The 20,194-nt window shown below is 36.8% G+C and overlaps 1 protein-coding gene across 2 annotated transcripts in view; it reads left to right on the forward strand.

Annotated features, from left to right (window-relative positions):
• Window positions 1–15,594: 15,594 nt before the first annotated feature.
• The window catches only part of LOC148855464 (putative cyclic nucleotide-gated ion channel 20, chloroplastic), a 201,183-nt gene continuing 196,583 nt past the window's right edge, over window positions 15,595–20,194 (forward strand). Inside the window, exons 1-3 of one of the 2 annotated variants that reach the window (XM_088981877.1) lie at window positions 15,595–16,070; window positions 16,187–16,343; window positions 18,255–18,780. In XM_088981877.1, coding sequence (XP_088838003.1) covers window positions 18,271–18,780 — 510 coding nt within the window. In that variant the 5' untranslated portion in view covers window positions 15,595–16,070; window positions 16,187–16,343; window positions 18,255–18,270. The remainder of the gene's footprint in view (window positions 16,071–16,186; window positions 16,344–18,254; window positions 18,781–20,194) is intronic. The other variant, XM_088981878.1, reaches the window with a different exon arrangement.

The following is a 20,194-nucleotide window of genomic DNA, read 5'->3' on the forward strand; positions in this document are numbered from 1 at the left end:
ATTATTAATTTTGATAAATAATTAATATTTTAAAATTTAAATATTAATATTATTTAAATAACAAAATAATATTGTAAATAACTAATTTCACTTATACTAGCCCAACCCTAAAATTTGTGTGGGCCTATTATTACAATTCTAGCCCAGCCCTAAAATTTGTGGGCCTGATGTGGGCTCGGGCTGGGTCTGAACACAAAACCCAGGCCCAAGCCTGAAATTTTCAGGCTAGGCTTGTGCGGGCTGGGCTGAAATGATCACCCCTAGGCGTTCCTCTCTGGTAAGATCACTTGGCTCATTCATGTTCTCCAACTCTCTTGCTCTTGAGTGGCCTCGTCTAAGCTCTCTTCTCAGGCCTCATTTGACCCCCTTTGCATACTTGATTAACTTGACCGTCGGAGGCTCTGCCCCTAGGATAACACCCATGGCCCCTGACTTGTTCTCTCATCCTTAGGTCGGACATATCAGCCCTTGGACACGTCAGCCCTCAGCTCAGGAAGCATACTTACCTTGTTGCCCTTGACCCATCCTTGGTAGCAACAATTAGCATCGTCTGTGGGAAAGTTGCTAAGACTTCCCTTAAGTCAACAATTAATTCAGAAAACAAGTAAGCTACCAACAATGGCTAATAAACAAGATAACAATCCAAATTCTCAAAACTTGGTCACCATGGACCAATTCAAGATGGTCCTTGATAGGCTAGACAACATAACACAGACTGGATGAGGTGGGGCGCCCAACAGGAGGTCACCCACAAGGTAGCCGCTCAGTTGAGAGCCAGGGGTAGTACAATGGACACTCTACTCAAGCTCCATTGGTCCAGTGCCCCCTTAGTCCTAGGAAAGCCGACCCCTCGGTGTCCAACAATAGTAGCCAATGTGCAAGCAAGCTGTCAAAGACTTCTTGTCTCCCTAGTCAAAGGGGAGAAGAACCAACTGGGTCTCGTGACAACCACCAGGACCATGGATGTTACCATCATGTAGAGAATCATCGTCATGAAGGCGAGCGCTCTGGACACTACATTCCTCCTCCGGGGGCTAGAGGCCAATGCCACGCCTCTCCCTCACCAGTATTGGATCTCCATGATCTCCCCAATGATCATTGAGTCCAAAGGAACCAGGACATACCAGCATTGAAAAACTCCAAGAATCGAGTCAACCTGTTCTGTGTCAGAGAGGACAAGGACGAAGCCCAGGCTCCTATTGGTGGATCTTTTGCCCCCATTGTTGATGCGGCCCCTTCCAGGAGAAAAACTATTCCTATACCTCTTGGTTGGGGACGAGGCTGTTAATTCTGTCCTGGTGAAAGAGGACGAAGGTATGCAATGACCAATCTACTATGTCAACAAAGTCCTTTGTGACATCGAGACCTAGTACCCCGAAGTGGAGAAGCTGGCCTTCGCATTGGTGGTCTCGAGTTTGGAGAGTGTTGACCATACAACCCGTTCCAAGCCCACAACATCACAATGTTAACCAACCAACCCCTCAAGTCGGTACTCTCAAAACCCGAGACCTCCAATCAGCTTACCAAATGGATCATTGAATTATCGAGTTTGACCTACAGTACCAACCAAGGCCTGCTATCAAAGTGCAAGGCTTGGCGGATTTCTTGGTGGAGTGCACCTTCAACAAAGCCCTCGATCAAGCTCTTGTTGAAGATGAGGATCCTTGGTTGACTTGGAGATTAATTGTAGATGGATCCTCCAATGCTAAAGAAAGTGTAGAAAGCCTCGTACTCCTCACCCCAGATGGCAACGAGGTGGAATATGCACTGAGATTCGGCTTCTCAACCTCTAACAACAAAGTCGAGTATGAGGCCCTGCTCGTCGGACAACAACTTGCCAAAGATCTCGGAGCCCAGAACATTGAAATCTTCAACGACTCTCAATTGGTGGTGAATCAAGTAAATGGGGAATGCAATGCCAGAGAACCAAACATGGATAAGTATTTCACCAAAGTACAAGATCTAGCCCACTACTTTCAGCAACTCGCCTTGAAGCAGGTTCCACAGGCCGAGAACATGAGGGTTGATGTCCTATCTAAGTTGGCAAGTACCTTGGGTCTAGCCCCCGGCCACACTGTCTGCGTCGAGAAGCTAGCATGACCCAACATTGAAGAAGTACAAGTTCTCCCAATGCAAGCTGGGTCCTGTTCTATGGACCCCATCCTCACCTATCTATAGGATGAGCAACTCCCTTCTGATAGGAATGAAGTGAGGCGAGTCCAACGGCAGGCAGCCCACTACACTCTACTTAAAGGAAAACTCTATAGAAGGTCCTTTACCTTACCTTACCTTTGATGCCTCCATCAGGATAAGGGTGATACGTTCTTCAAAAGATCCACGAAGGCATATGTGGCAACCACCTCAGAGGTAGAGCCTTGGCACAAAAAGCACTAAGGCAATGGTACTTTTGGCTAACCATATAGAAGGATGCAGCCGAGTTAGTGTAGAAGTGTGGCCGATGTTAAAGACATTTCAACCTCTCCCATCGGCCAGCCACAACCTTCTTGGCTCTCAACAATCCATGTTTTTTCGCCAAGTGGGGAATGGATCTCCTCGACCCCTTTTCTCAAGCCACTAGGAACAGAAAATACATCATCTTCACAATTGACTAGTTCACCAAGTGGATCGAAAATACTATATTTTGTTTTAACTCCATGCTGCACCCAACCTGGTAAAAAGTGTCTAACTCCTTCAAAACCTTCTCTATATCAGCAATTAGTATCACTACAAGGCTTCTACTAAAATCCTCTATAATCACCAGTAGGATGAAGGGGATCAACTTAAGGCATATCAAAAGGGAACCAAAGTTGCTCCTATGCTCATTTAGCATCACTATGAATACATGGGGTCCACATGAAAGCTGGGTTAATAGTGGATCAACTTGGGAACGCTCTAGAGTCTTCAATCCACCTTAATGATCTTTCTATGGATGAGTTTGTTGCTGGATAGGACTTATTTGGATTTCTTACATTTCTAGATAGTAAAGATATTTTTGTAATTTTGCATATTTAGGGGGGTATGTTTGGGAACATGCCTTAGTCTAGTAATTTCCCTTTGTTGAGATTGAATTTATGTGTGTAATTGTTTGGGGCAGGTTTAGTCTAGTCTAGCTTCTTTTTCTAAGTGGCTTGTTATTCAAGCTATCTTGGGGGGGGGGGGGGAATGTTTCAGGTGTGGTAGCCTAGGGTTTCCATCTTATATCCATCTCTCTTCTTTCTCTTTTAGTTTTTGTTGTGTTATACATCTAGACCTAAGTGGGTTGAAGTATCATGCTGAATCATAAAGATCCAACATCAATTTGGTATTAGAGCAAGGATCAACACTATGACAACTCATAGTTAGAAGAATTTTAGAGGGAGGTTAAATGGTTGTCTTCCGGCACACCAAAAGGCAACATTCAACCAAGGATGGCTTATATGAATGGTTGGTCATGCCCTTTGGTCTCTCTAGTGCACCTAGCCCTTTGGTCTCTGTAATGGTAAGTCATGCCCTTGGGACATATAGACATGAATGGGAAAATGAGAGGAGATTTCCTACTAGAAAGGGGCTCACATGAATTGTTTATAATTGGAGGTCGAATGTTGCAACAAGGGGGTTTCCTATGTCCAAGTCATTCTCTCCAACACCGAAGACTACTGGAATGAATTGAGAATTGGGGAGAGTGAAAGGGTGACTTTTTTATTAGTTGGGACCCATAATTTGGGCCTAGTGTCACTTTGGTCCCTGAACTTTAAAACATTCCATTCCCATACCCAAACTTTCAAAATGTTCCAATTTAGTAACTACCATTAGTAGTTTATCGGTTATCTGTATTACGTGATGACATGTGTAGTTTAAAACTTTTGAAGTGTCAAAATTGTCCTTCAAAAAGACAATTGTTCATCATCTTTTACCTTCTACCTTGATATTAAAATGGTGCTCCATGACCCAAATCAGATATGAAAGGTTGTTGGAGAAAGACAACAGAGAGAGAGAGAGAGAGAGAGAGAGAGAGAGAGAGAGAGAGAGAGAGAGAGAGAGCCACAATAGTCTTTGACATAGGTTTGCAAATTGCACCATGGCAAAGCTTAATGGAATGAGAGGGGGAAAACCACTTTCAACATTTCTTAAGTGGGTCTACAACTTGCATAATGTTGGAGCTTTAACGTTTTTTGTTCTACTAAACCGGTCATGGAGCTGAGAAGTTGAAGGAGTGATGGGATTTTGGCCATTTCGCAATTTAACAATAACAATATTCTTAACCAGTTAAAACTCATAAAAACCATAAAAAACCCAAGACCTACTAGTTATTCTCAACTTTATTTTCATAGTTCCTACTATGGATCTTCATCCATTTTCCTTGGATGGTGGATATTGTCAATACAAATTTCATGTATAAATTCAAACTCTTTATACTTAGATGTCTCTTACAAAAGAGATAGAACCTCTGATTCTCTCTTGATAGTGATTCTCGTAACTTGAGGATTTGAATTTGAGTTGAAGCCGAGGATTGGATATTGCGCTCCCATGCTTCGAACTATAATGGAGATTGTTTCCATCAGTTGAGCTTAGACAGCTTGATCAAAAGAAGGATTCTGCAAGACTTCAAGTGTGTTGTAGCTTTGCTCTTAAGAAGATGGTGTATGTGTTTCCTTCTTCCCAAGAGCCTTTTTTACTTTCCCTTAGTTTTTTTCCTTTACCAAAAGCCCCCTCTCTCTTCATGGAAACCCCTATTTATAGATTTCTTGATCTCATCTCTTAATTCCATTGATTAAGGATTTTATTTGCTCTTCTTACCCTTTTTATAGAGTGAAAGGTTGTAATTATTGCCATTCTTTGAGAGAATAATTTATCAGCCATTATTTCCTCTTCAATCATTGAATAGTTTTCATTTTTGGAAAGATATGCTTTAATTGACTAGAGATTTGATTGGCACTAGTTACCTTTCATAAAGAAAAGGGTTGATAATTTACCATTTATAGAGAAAATGATTTTTAATCAATTATTCTCTCTTTAATTATTGATTAGATTTTCATCTTTAGGACTTGAGATCGGTCCTAGTTGAATTATTTCTATAAACCAATAGGATTTGTAATTGACAGTTGAATTTGAACTTGACTTCATAGTGGATCCAACATAAACCATTCCTTTATGCTAATGCATTTACAATGTTAAAGCCCACGCACATATTTGAGAGCATGGGGTATGGTCCAAATAGAAGGACCCATACTAAGGCCCACGAGTGCATTTAAGTTTATGGGATAGGGCCCATTTAGAAGCCCATGAAAATTTCAATGTCTACAAATGCCCCCCAAATTTGTGCTAATTTTAGTATCAACAACACAAGCGCAAACCTAACTACTTCATCTATATAATTGTTGAGTGGTACCTTGAAGTCTTTTATGCGATTTGTCCCTTGATCCAGCCCAATGTTTGTGAGGAAGAACTTGGGGAATTTTCATCAGGGTTCATGGTGGATGTATAGGGCCTAACCTAAAGCCTATCATTGACCTCCTTTTGGGGTGTTAGGGTGGAGCCCCCCAATGGCACAAACTTAACCCAATTTTACATGGGTTTCCCTTTTCTTTTTTGAATTTGTAACAAGTATAACAAGAAAAATCATCTTCCATTCCTTTTAATTTCATTGAAATATGATACAAAATTCATGCACTTGTTATTTAAGCATGTCCAAGCAAATTTTGAATGCTTCAAATATATGATTGTTGTAGTAATAAGGATGCCTTCATAGGTTATTGTATCCATGATTTAAAATCAAATATCTCTTGTCATGGTTATCTTTAGCCTACACCACAATTCTTCATAGCATTATATGTTTTTTTTTTCTTTTGTGATGGTGGTATTATAGTATGTATGCCACACACCATGCCTCTCCTTCCTCCATTACCCTCACCCTCATTCTCCTTGACTTTCTCTCCTCTCCCCGTCCCACCAGTCCCATTAAGCCATGTCACCTTTCCCAACCCAACTACCTAAAAATATTCCTAGAATCTCTCTACTAAGGTATCTCCTCTAAGTCATTAGGAACGTATCATGTTACCCCATTCCCCAATCAATTCCTAAAATCTACCCCCTAATCGATATCCATTCTCACTCATTTTAAATATTCATATTAATTAATAAATAGTTAAATATGGTTAACATTTAATCCAACCCATATTCAGTGGGTATCAAATAGTATTATTACCAAAAGTTAATAAATATGGTTAGTAAATTATTAAAAATTAAATATTTTTTTAGTACAATTAGTAAATTACCAAAAGTTAATAAATATTGTTATTAATTAACTCATCATCAACTAATTTAGGAAAACACAAGGTTTATTATGGCTATCCTAACAAATCTAAGGTTAAATGCTTGAATTGCAAGACTGTCGAAGTTTACCTATGATCGATGACCTCCGAACCCTTGAATCAAAATTCGGTAAGACTGATTTCTCTTGTTTGGTATTGCTATTGCTTTCTTGTTCTTTTAGAAATTTTAATTATTTAATTTCCCAATCAATTTCAACTATGGGTGTTAAGTTGAAGGGGTAGTGTTGGACTTAAGTGATCTTGGTGTCATTGGATTTGGATTTTTGGTCTTTATGTACCTATGATCTCAGATTTCTGATTTGATGTGAAATGTGGTTCAGGGTCAAAATGACTTTAATCAAAAGATTGAAATTGGTTCTAACTTTAGGTCTGAAGGGGTAAACGATGTCGAATTAGGGTGATCTTAATGTCCTTGGATTTGGACTTTTTAGCTCTACGTACCTATGGTCTCAAACTTCTGATTTGATGTGAAATGAGGTTCGTGGTCAAAATGACTCTCATTGGATGATCAAAAATAGTTCTGGATTGGGGTCTAAAGATGAAGGGGTAAACGATGTCGAATTTGGGTGATCTTGGTGTAGTTGGATTTGTCTTTTTGGGCTTTTCGTACTTGTGGGTTTGGATATGTAATTTGGTGTGAAATGAGGTTTAGGGTCAAAATGGCTTCGCTTAGACGTTCGAAATTGGTTCGAACTTTGGGTTTAAAGGGTAAATGGTGTTAGATTTGGGTGATGTTGGTGTCGTTGGATTTGGATTTTTGGGCTCTACGTACTTATGGTATCAGATTAATGATTTGATGTGAAATGCGGTTTAGGATCAAAATGACTCCGACTAGACAATTGAAGTCGGTTTTGGCTTCGGGTCTTATGATGAAGGGGTAAATAGTGTTGGATTTGGGTGATCTTAATGTCCTTTGATTTGGATTTTTGGACTTTATGCATCTATAGTTTAGGATTTCTGGTTTTATGTGAAATGAGTTTCAGGATCAAAATGATCTTGATCGGATGATCGAAATTGATTCCAACTTCAAGTGTTAAGATGAAGGGGTAAACGGTGTTGGATTTGGGTGATCTTGGTGTCATTGGATTTGGATTTTTGGGATATATGTACCTATGGTTTTGGATTTATGATTTGGTGTGTAATGTGTTTTAGTGTCAACATGATTCCAATCGAACGATTGAAATCAGTTCCGATTTTGGGTCTAAAGAGAAATGGGTAAATGGTGTGGGATTTGGGTGATCTTGGTGTTGTTGAGTCTGATTTTTTGGGATCCACATACCTATGGTCTTTGATTCTTGAGGCCCCAACTTTTATAAAATTCCAAAAATACCCCTAGGTTGGCTGAGAGGTTAATTGAAGCATTCTTGAATCTCAAAGTGATGCAAAAAGATTGAAAATTGCAAAAATGGAGTGTCTATGGGTGGGATCATCATCTAACACAAAAAGAATTTTGAGGCCTATCATTAGAGTTGAGCCTCAAACAATATTTATGTAACTAATAAATGTATGTTGGCAAGTCTTTCCTTAAGTTCACACAACTTGAACATGTAGCAGGTTTGTTGAAAGGTAGTTTTATTTTTGCTCGAGTGATTTCAAACTCAAAATTGGATTTCAACTTAGAGGGTCACATGGATCATAGGTATCCATGGATAGCTACTTGAAACACCAAGTTCAAGGCTAATGAACACGGGAAGATGATTAAATTAGGTTTAATTTTTCTAAGAGACGATTAGACACTTTCTTTTGTGCAAATGAACTTGGAAGATGATTTTCCGCATGTCTTTTCTTGTATACGCTTGATGTTGAAACTATTTGTTATATTCATCAACTTGTTTGGATCACTGTTAATTTGGGTTTGTTAAAACATGTTTTAAATAGAGTCCGTAATAGATATGGATCTCATTTCACTCTCTCTAATCTATATTGTACTTTATCTCCTAACTTACAGTTATCATTATTGTAACACCTAAGGCTATGTTTGGTTTGAAGGAAAAGGTAAGGAAAGGAAGGGAAAGGTAGGGAACCCTATACAAGATTTGTAAAGGTTTCCCTACCTTTCCCTTCATTTCCCTACATTTTCCTTCAAAGCAAACACAACCTAAGTGCTTGTGTTGTAATCAAACTATGCTCAATTGAACACTATAAATACATAAGGGTTTGATCACCTAACCTATTGAACCATTCTTCAATCTTCAATGAGTTATTTATTTAACTTGGTATCAGAGTCTAATACCTTGGCCTCCAATGGGTGATTTTGTGTCCACTTCAGTCCGAAACTCTTAGAGTTCTTAGTCCAAAATGTCCTTGATCAGTGATGTGATTTCCTCTTCAATCTCTACCTCCTCTCACTATCTCTGCATCAAACTGAGTGGAGATAGTTACTTACTCTAGAAGGTGCAACTACTCTTAGTCTTTTACACTCACAATGTCATGGGAATTGTCGATGGTACCAAGGCTCCTCCAAAGGAAGTCATGGATCTCAGTGATCCCAGTAGCAAGGTGCCAAACCCTATTTATATTAAATGGTTTCAGCAGGACCAATTGACCCTTAACCGGATTATTTCTACTCTTATCGAAAGGATATTTTCTCAAGTGGTTGGCCTTCAATCATCTCATGAGGTATGGGCTATTCTTGCATAATCTTTTTTTGCTCATTCTCAGTCCCAAGTTCTTATGATGTGTAGAAAGTTACAAAGTTTAAAAAAAGCAATTCTCTCTATCACTGAATATATTAATAAAGCTAAGTCTCTCTCTGATAACTTATCTATTGTTGTCGATCCCATTAGTTCTATGGATCTCATATTATTTGTCTTAGCTGGTCTAGGTCTAAAGTATGAATCGATGGTCACTACTATCATCAACCGATCTGATATAGACCAGCTCAACATTGATGATATCTTGAATATCCTTCTTAGCCATGAAGCATGGTTAGATCTACATCATCCTCAGCCCATGGATAATTGGCCATCGACCAACCTCAGTTCTTTCAAAGTCAAAACTCAGTCCTCTCAATGGCATCCCTAGAATGGCTCTTGTCATAACAATTGTTGTCATGGTGGGTTTGATGGTTGATCTAATGGAGGCTGGGATCGTGGCTGTTCTACCATCATCTATCAGGTGTGCAACAATTTTGACCATGGTGCACTAAAATGTAGGTGATAATATAATCTTAATTTTAATAATTTGCAAATAGAGGAATCCAAACCAACAGATTTTCATGGAGGAGTCTCCTCCAATTTTGATCACACATGGTATCCTAATTCTGGATCCAAACATTATATGACACCAGATGTTGATAATTCGCAAAATAGTTCTAATTATGATGGGTTGATTTAGTTAAGGTTGGTGATAGGGCAGGTTTGCAGATCTCTCATACTGGTTATTCTTTGGTATCTCATGATTCTCAAATTTTTAAGTTGAATGGTTTGATGCATGTGTTTCACATATCCAAGAATTTATTATTTGTTAGCAAATTTGCTCGTGATAATGATCTATTCTTTTAATTCCATCATGACTATTTTGTTTTGAAGGATTAAAAGGGGAGACAAATACTGTAAGGACCTAGCTAGTAGATATGTGCTTTATTATTTCCTGGTTTGTCTTGGCATCAAGAATGATTCTTCATATGCTTTTGTAGATGAACATACTTTCATTCATGGTTGGCATCAACAAGTAGGACATCCAACTCTTCAAGTGGTATGGCAAGTGATCTCTAAGTTTAGGCTCCCTTCTTATCCCAAGGATGTTCTATCTGTGTGTGAATGTTGTCAATTAGGGAAGAGTCATAGGTTTCATTTATCCTCTTTTGGTAGTTTGCCTAGTGCTCCTCTAGATTTAATTTTCTCAAATGTTTGGGGTCCAACCCCTATTGCGTCCAATAATGGTTACATATATTATGTAATTTTTCTTGATGGTTATAGTAAGTTTTCCTAGTTATTCTGGATGCAAAATAAGTATGATGTATTTGATATTTTTCTTAAATTTAAGAGGCATATAAAAGCATTGTTTGAGAAAAAGGTTAAGTGTTTATAGTTTGACTGGGGAGGAGAATACAAATGGGTGCCATAGTTTCTGGCTAAACACATTATCACTCATAGCCTTACCTTCCCACACACTCATGAATAAAATGGTGCCACTGAAGGAAAACATCGCCACATCATCAACCCTACCCTGTTTCTACTGGTGTCCTAAACTCTCCCCTTCGCTTACTAGGACGATGCAACCTCTAAATCTATTTCTTTGATTAATTAGGTTCCTACCAAGGTGTTATACAATCAGTCTCCCTTTGAAACACTATTCGACACCGCACCTAATTATACAATGCTTCGCACTTTTGGTTGTGCCTTCTATCCCCTACTTTGGCTGCATAATTGCAATTAGTTCTCCTTCCGGTTGCTTCATTGCATCTTCGCCAGCTATAGCAACTTCCACAAAGAATATAAATGTTTTCACCCTTTCTTTGGTCGGCTTTATATTGGTTGACATGCCATCTTTGATGAGAGTTACTTTATGGGTATTCTTGCAACTTCTTCTCTATCTTTAGATAATCACATAGGGGTTACTATTTCTATAATGCTAGACTTCTCTAGCTCCTTGTTCGATGCCAACCATGCCTTCTCCACAATGTGCTAAACCGGCCCTATCTTCTTCCTTGACTTCTTGTTTGGCTACTCCGTCTTCATATACAAATAGTGCTATTTTTGGTGATGTTCCCTCTCCTCCTCTATGTGGCACTCAGCTTGTACAAGATTTGATAATGCTTTTCTCAATGGTTATGTCTTTGGGGACATTTATTTTCATCAACAATAGGTTTTGAGGACTCCACTAACCCTCACCATGTTTGTAAACTCTATAAAGCATTGTACAGCCTCTGTCAGGCTCCTCGAGCATGGTATTCTCATGTCAGCTCTCATCTCCTCCTATTGGGGTTTCACATGCCAACATCCAATCCCTCCTTGTTTATCTATAAAAAGGGCTCGGTCACCATGTACATGCTCATCTATGTTGATGACATATTCCTTACTAGCTCCTCATAGTCTACACTTGATGCTCTTGTTTATTCTTTGGGCTGGACCTTCTCCTTAAAAGATCTTGGTACAACACACTATTTCCCTGGCATGGAGATAATGGCTCAACCTCATTAGCATTACTCTAACTCAACGGTGGTACATCTTGGATCTCCTGAAGCATGCTAACATGGCTGAGGCCAAACCTCTCACTTCCCCTATGGCTATGAATTCTAAACTTTCCAAGTTTAGTGGTGACTCTCTCTTGGATACCTCAAAGTATTAGAGTATCGTTGGTGTGATCCAGTATTTTACTATTACATGGCCAGATATCTCATTCTCTGCCAACAAAGTTTGTTAGTTTCTTCACTTTCTGATGATGGAATACTATGCTGTTTTGAAATAGATCTTACTGTACCTTAAGCACACAATTGATCATGGAGTCCATTTCTACTCGACTTTAGCTACTCTCACTCTTTAGGCTTTTTTTATGCTAATTAGGCTGGTTTCCCCAATGATCGACATTCTACTTGTGGTTATGTCATCTATTTAGGATGAAACTTGGTTGCTTGGAGCTCTAAGAACCAATTATTTGGTGTGATAATATTAGTGCTATCTATCTTGTAGCCAATCCTTTCTTCTATGTTCGTACGGGACACATGGAGATCGACTTCCATTTCTTGAGGGATCTTATGTTCAAACGTTCTCTCTTAGTTCAATTCATATCCTTCGGTGATTAGAGGTCGTGGATCTTCTGACCAAATTGGTTAGTGGTACTCATTTTGTTTATCTCCAGTCCAGCATTCATGTCCCTCCTGGACATTTCACTTAAGGGGCATATTAGAGTATGTTTCAAATAAAGTCCTTAACAGATATGGATCTCACTTCACTCTCTCTTATCTCTACTTTACCTTATCTCCTAACTTATAGTTATCAGTGTTGTAACCCAAGTTTAACACCTAAGTGTTTTTGTTGTAATCAAACTATGCTTAATTGATCACTATAAATACGTATGGGTTCGATCACCTAACCTATCAAACCATTCTTCAATCTTCATTGTGTTATTTCTTTAGGTGGGTTGAACCATGAGTCGTGTAATCTGGATAATTAGGTTATCCCAGTTATGTTTACTTGTTCAAGCCCTAGCTGTTGGTGCCTTGATAGGTGACCCGATTTGTGGACTCCATTCAGTTCACTTGGCTTAAATTTGTGTCATGCCATGATCAGAGGTCACTCTTTGGCTTTTAGGGAATATCCCGTAAATAAGGAACTGAGAGAACAAGTTATCCTTCTCATACAAATAAAGTTGTGGCCACCGTCTAGAAGTACTCTCACAATCTACATTCTCATGTAAGTAAAGGAAGCCATTGGGAATGCTATCATTCAAGTAATTTTGACCCAACCTTACTTTGGTAAGGCACCAACATGTCCCCAACTTTTTAGGGATCTAGCTAAAGATAATTTTTTTTTGAGAGATTGGGCATTTGGGTGGTTGATAAAGAAAATCAGATGACATCTAAAGGGTATTTGTGTCTTTTCACATGCTACTTAACGGCTAATTAACGACAAGCACTAAGTTGACATGTTTTGAAAGTTTGGGTATTGAATTGTCACATTTTAAAGTTTGGAGACCAAAGTGGCACTAGACCCAAAGTATAGGGTACTAATCGGGTTTTTTTCCTAAAAAATTGAAGTTGATGAACATAATGACATTTCCAATTAAGCTGATCCAATCCAATTCCAACTCATACATTATTTTCTAGTTTATGTCTGGCTAGTCTAACTACAATTTAAGTTGCACTTCCATGTTAAATTTTATTAACATTTATTAAATTATATTAATTTTTTATAGAGTTTAAATTAAAAAATAATTGTATAACTAATAATATTTTAGTGATTGTTAATTTTGTTCATCATTGTCATCGCCATCCATGCCTTATCTCAACCATAAGGGGTTGGCTACATGAATCCTATTTTTTCCAATTCGTTCTGTTTAAAGCCCTATCGATTGTTATATTATTAGTGTTTAAATCATTTCTTACTACTTCTATCCATGTCCTTTTAAGTCTACCTCTAGCTCTTTTAGTCCCTTCCACTTGTAACAAATCACTTTTTTTTTTCAATGCTTTTAACCCACCATTGACCCAATTGATTAAACTACTCAAATTGTCACCCGGTCAAGATTCTGGGTCCAGTTTGAGTAAAACTCGGAGAAGGTCAAAAAACCATTGCATTGGTCAGAAAGCCTAAGCACACACACACACACACACACACACACACACATACAAACCAATGACCCATGACCAATAGGCAAAAATGGTCTTCTATGCATGTTGTTTCTTGACCACCCAACACTCTACTCCATATAACATAGCTTATCTTACAACTTTTTATAGAATTTTCCTTTTAATCAAAGTGATATTCACCTTCACACAATAGTCCAAATGCACCCCTCGATTTAGGGTTGTTTAAATTTTGTTGCCAAACTGAAAAACGAATTGAATAAGCTAATTTGGTTTGGTTATTTCAATTTTATATTATGGTTTGAGAAAAGAAATCAACTGAATTGAATCGAAAACAGAATTAACCAAAATAAATACATATTTCCATTATAAATATTCATATTAATATTAACGTTAATATATATTAACACTATTTATACTAATTATAATATACAATATGCATTTTAATTATAAATGTTGATATATTTTAATAATAGTTATTAAGATAAATATAAAATACATTTATATCTTATCTAACCGAATTAAAACCAAACTAAAATAATTTAAATTCACTTTAGTTTGGTTTGATTCATTAAAATGACCTAACTGAAATGTCAGTTAGGTTATATTTTCGAACCAAACCGAACCGACTGAATGAACACCCCTACCTCCATTATTTCCAACTTGTTCTAATTCTTTGGGTGACATCGTCCTTACCCTTATTATGAATTACTGAAACAAGGTACCAAAATGATAGTTAATTTTATAAATAAAACCAATTTTGTTTATTTTTATTATTGTTAAATAAATTCATATTGTTTTCATTAATCTTTTTGATTTTTTATTTTAAATGCAACTTATATTGATTTTAAATTTATAATTTTTTATTTTTATAAAATTAAATTTTATTAATGTTTACTATTTATAATTTATTTCAAATAATTTTAAATTAATATTTTATTAATTTATATTTTTTACTAACTCCATTAATGAAAATTTTCTTTATCTATATAGTTATATTAATTTTATTAAGTTTATTTCATTTAAGATATATAGGTAAGTTAACTTAATTGGTGTCCATTTGGGAGGGCTTTCATGTGGAAACTTTAAATATTACATGAGTTGAAAAACAAGGAAAGCCTTGAAGCCATGTTTGGAAAAAAAAATCTGAAAAAACATGGATTGAAATTGAGGTTGTCTTAGTGCTCGTTTGGTAGGGCTTTTTCATGGCTTCTAGCATTGGAATGTAAGCCCTGTATAAAAAGTCATGAAGCTGTTGAAAGATTCGTGTGGCACCAAAAATGAAAGTAAAACAGACATAAAGAGAAGTAAGCATAGATTCATATGAAATTTCATAAGTTTTAATTACTATAATAACTATTCCATTATTGATAGTTTATTTCTAAATCATTTCTAAATTAAAAAATATTTGTTGAATAAAATGCAGATTAATGGACTTGATAGATTCAATTTATATTATATTTTCAAATACTTTGTAAACAATATTTTTATTTTTGTAAATAATAAATACATTATTATTCAATTTAAAATAATATATTAATTATTAATTTATAAAAAAATTAAGATATATATCATATGCAAAATGTTCAATTTTGAGTATTAAAATAATAATTCTATTATTACTCTCCAAAATTAATTATTCTATTATTAATATTTTATTTGTATTAATTTTTAAAATTAAGATTCATTTTTTGATATATATATATATCATTTTATCATTATTTATTTCATTGATTTTTAAAATACTTATTTCGAGTATTGTTCTTTTTAATTTTCGGTTGGAGTTGTTGAAAATAAATGTATGTTTTTTTTTTCTTATTTGCAAGTAGATATTAATTTTAATAAAAATATCAGTTTGTTATACTTATTTGACGTGAAATGAGAAGTGGCTTTATGGTTGAAGGTGGGCCTTATGCGCGAGGGCATTGACCAATCTGGGTTCAAGTCATGCCATCCTTATGCTCGGTTGTTGAAACCGAAGTCGATACGTTTCCGTATCGGTATGTATCCGGTGACATTATATGATACGCCGATATGGTGCTGTATCGGAAGTTCGGAACGATGGTGAACCTGCTTGCTGGAGACAAGATTATGATAGATGACCAATGGAACTAGTCCGATCAATCGCCCGTAGAAAAGAGTGATCCGAGATTCTGAGGAGTGCAGGTCCAAGTCAAGTCAACATTTATGAATTATGAAAAGAGAGAGAGAGAGAGAGAGAGGGAGAGAGAGAGGTTCTCCCGTTTACTTCCAAGAAGGAGCTGAGAAACCAGTCAACGAAGCGGTTTTCCTTAGCGTATACTGTTTTTCTCATCCTCCAGTCTTCCTGAAATACCAAAACCCCTCTTTTTCTCTCTTTCTCTCTCTTCCTTTGCATCTTCTGAAGTAAGTCAGTAACTAATGAGGAGAGCACAGTGTCTGTGAAGTGTGAACGAAATTGATAAGCTCTTGCGGAACTTAAATTACAGACAGGCTTGTTTGCAGTTGAAAATTGCGCAGTCTTCTCTTTGGTACTTTTTATCTACTATGTCTTTTTTTCTTCATACAATATGAATATCTCTTGCTCTTGATTCTGTTTTATTTAATATTTGAATGGGGCTTTGTTATGTTATGCGAACTGGTAAAGGAAGAGGGATATTGTCCTAGTAGAATCCAATCTCTGCATCAGCTGCAAAGTTGGCAAAGTTATTAGCATACGTATTGGGCTCTCAACTAGATGATGGCCGCTTGGAAGTTGGAGAGGAGTTGCCTGGCATTCAAGGTGTAGAGCTTCATGTCACATGGTATGGGTTTATGCTGATTTCTTATAAGGTCCACCTTTAGTTTGTATCACCTTCAATGATTATGTGTGAGTAGTGGAGCCAATGGGCAACTCTGAGGATGTTTACTGCTACTACTTGAAATTTACCAGATGAGTCCCTAACGATCTCTCCTAAGGCTTCTGGCCCAGGGGTGACACTGGCTAGACTCGAAGATGATATTCACAGTGGTTGGTTATCCTTATGTTGTGGCTTTCTCTACAAATCATCTGAAACTAGGAAACTCACAACGGATGATCAACTCTAATTCTCCGTGCAGTTCGTTGATCCTAAAATTGCATGGGCTTCAGTGCTTTACCTGATAACTTTTTTTGGATTGATCTGATACCATCTTGTTTTTTCCTTAGTCTAAATTTATTTGCTTGACTCTTACTTTATGTCATTATGTGATTGAGAGTGAGAGAAGGAAGAATAAGGGAAGTAAAGAAATAACGAGAGGAGAAATAGGAATTTGTAAATCTTTTTGCTTCTTTTAATACAATACCCTTTTCTCAAAATATTAAAAATTTTCCCCTTTTACTCCCCATTCTACAAATATATCCTATCTATCAAACTACCCACCCAGATTTATCAAACCCATTATTAAATACTCTTATTTTTTCCATTTTCTTTCTTTTCTTACATGGTTATATCCTTTTTTTTTTCAGATCTGTTTTGCTCCTTGTAATTGACACTCCTCTTCTATTATAATCTGCAGATAGATGAAGAGTAGGGGCATGTGAAGAGTCAAAAAGTAGGGGCGTGTGTCCCTTCATTGTATTTATATCATGACCAAATTATATGTAATATGACAATCATGCTCCTTTGTGCCCAACTCAAAGAAATTAAAAAAAGAAGATAGAAATAACTAGAATAACTATAAATCTCTCAACAATATCTGTTTAGAAGATGAAGTAGCAGAGGATGAGACTGGAGATGATGATGTTTAAGCTGATGAAGTTTTCAGGGTTAACAAGATAATATATTTAAACATTGTGATTGAAAAAGAAGTTGAGGTTGGAAAAAATTGAGCTTCTTCTTTTCAGGAGGAGAAGAATATGCTAGAAAAGTGTTCTTGAAATTAAATCAGAGTAAAACAAGTAAAAATTCCAAAATTGCACATACAAATTCCATTATGTAGTTCAAAATTAATTTACTTGTGATGTTTTTTTTTTTTTTTTTGGGGGGGGGGGGAGGGTGGTAGGTGGAGTATCTAACGGTTTTCTGTTTGAAATGTTAAGTTGATACTGAAGGGGGAACTTTGGAATTAATTTGGTGGGAGTTTATGGTTTAAAATGGATTATCTTTTATTTTATTTTTTGAGTAGATTATAAAGTTAGTCTTGGAGAGGTGGATGGAAGTTATAGTGGTTTGGCATGTAAGATGATTGGGGGGGTTACCCGAGATTGTATCCTTTTCTTTATATTAGTTATTGGTAATCAAATACTTGAATTAACTTAGAACTTTAGGAGTATTACAGGGCTCACAGCTAAAGCCAAACACACATTAATCTGTTGAGTACATGTTAGCCTGGAAAAGTTTCTCCCTAGTCACCCCTTGCTTGGCTAAGGAATTTTCCAATGCATTTGTTAACCTGTTAATGATTTTTTTCTTTACAACAAAAAAATAATTTTATAGATCACCTACTTACAACATTAATGATGCGTGTTTGTAATTATAAAATGTACGCCATTGTATGTACTGACCAATACCTCTTGCCAGGTATGCATACAAGACACTGATTGACCAATATCTCCCTTTTCTGTTGCCCTATTATGACATTCTCTAAATTTTGGCACTTGATACTTTAAATGTATAGCTTCTTCAAATCTTGAATGAATATAAAATAGGAATTTGGGTTTCTGCTTATTTATTTTCTTCAACTTATTAATACAGGTTTAGTCCCTGAGAAATGACTAGTGATGAGAAGGATGAAGTACCCATGTTATCAAACACTCATTCTCAGTCATTGGATGAGTGCCTGGATGTTGAATTCCCAAGATTTTCATCAAGGAACAGGAGCATATCCATGTCTATAGCAATGAAACCTATGGAGTTAGATGAAAGTGAAAGTAAATTTGTAGGTTATACTGGTCCTTTACGGAGTGAGAGAAGTACTCCATTTGTGCAGATGAGTGGTCCTTTATATATTACGCGGAAACCTGAGAACCTTAATAATCCAATGCATGGGTTAATTGATCGAAAAAAATCAGTGCTTATGGAAGAACATTATCCTTCGCAGAATGGTATGGATCAAAAAGAATGGATAGTTGAAAGTTATGCTGACAAGAATGAACTTTTATTGAGATCCGGGCCATTAGGAGTATGCAATGATCCTTACTGTACAACATGTCCAACATATTATAATTCCAGTGAATTTCGACAAAAGAACTCAAGAGCTTCAGGTCTATTTGATTCAAAGGTGCTTCTCATCCCTTAAGTTCAGCTCTATATTTATACTTTCATACTTGCATCTAGAAAATCTATGTGCATCCATATTTATAATTTAGGCATATGGTATTCTTAAATGATGTCCAGACACCAATTAGATGGAGTAAAAAAAATCAGGTCATATAGCTATGGTGTTCTGTGATAATACTACTGGTTTTGTAGTTTCTTTTGATAGGTGATGCATAATTTTATGAATGCAAAAATCAAATGTTACAAAAATATAAGAGATGATGCATTGATTGATTGTTTTCTATGCATTTTCGTCAAGAGAAAACCAAATGTGTGTCATTTCTTGAAGTAACTGTTCAAGCCATGATGCTTTCTTCTCCAGCTCAAATTGAAATCTGTCCCACTTCCACTGCTGTGATGACCACATTCTGAACCATTTCCTCCGCTTTTATTTATTTATGATAAATAATCATTTCCTCCGCTTTCAAACCCTTAATCCCTAAGTCTTGCCTTACCTCCATGAATCTCTTTTCTGGTGATGAGGAGAATATGTAGAGGGAGAAGGAGAAGGAAAAGCAGAAAGACGTACCGAGATTGACATCGATGGTCACTACAGAAATAGCACCAGCTTTTCTCTCTTCTTTGCAACTGCAATTTGGTGGAGTTGAGGAGAAGAATATCTGTAAATGACAATGAGTTAGAGGCATCTGACCTTATTGGTACCCTTGACCTAAACCACCCTGACCCCTTTTCTATTATCCAAATGGGCGACTTGACCCATATTGATCCACTACTCATACGTGGAACCTCACCACTCTTCCACTTGGTAAGCATGTTGTCGGCTGTAAGTGGGTGTACATGGTTAAATACTTACCTGATGGGAGTGTTGAATGGTTGAGAGCTCAGTTAGTTGCCAAAGGTTATTCACAGCAGTATGGTATTGATTACATAGATACCTTCTCTCCGGTTGCCAAAATTGGATCAGTTCGTGTTCTAATTTCTCTTGCTGCATGTTTGATTGGCCCTTGTTTCAGCTTGACATCAAGAATGCTTTTTTTACATGGTAATCTTCTTGAGGAGGTGTACATGGAGCAATCACCAGGGTTTGTTGCTCAGGGGGAGGGCGAGAAGGTATGTAGAATCAAGAAGGATATTTATGGACTTAAAAATCTCCCCGTGCATGGTTTGGGAGATTTAGTGAAGTGCTGAAGAAGTTTGGAATGAAACAGTGTCAGGTTGACAATTCCGTGTTCAGCTATGAATCAAATGTTGGGAAGATTCTCTTGGTGGTATATGTAGATGACATTGTTATCACAGGCAATGATAGACCAGGGATTGACAGGTTGAAGACTTACTTGCATGATCACTTCCAGACAAAGGATCTTGGAAAATTAAGATACTTCCTAGGGATAGAGGTTGCGAGGTCCAAGAGTGGT

This window comes from Nelumbo lutea, chromosome 4 (assembly GCF_056320005.1).
Source record: "Nelumbo lutea isolate HS-2025 chromosome 4, American lotus-T2T, whole genome shotgun sequence".
Taxonomy (NCBI): domain Eukaryota; kingdom Viridiplantae; phylum Streptophyta; class Magnoliopsida; order Proteales; family Nelumbonaceae; genus Nelumbo; species Nelumbo lutea.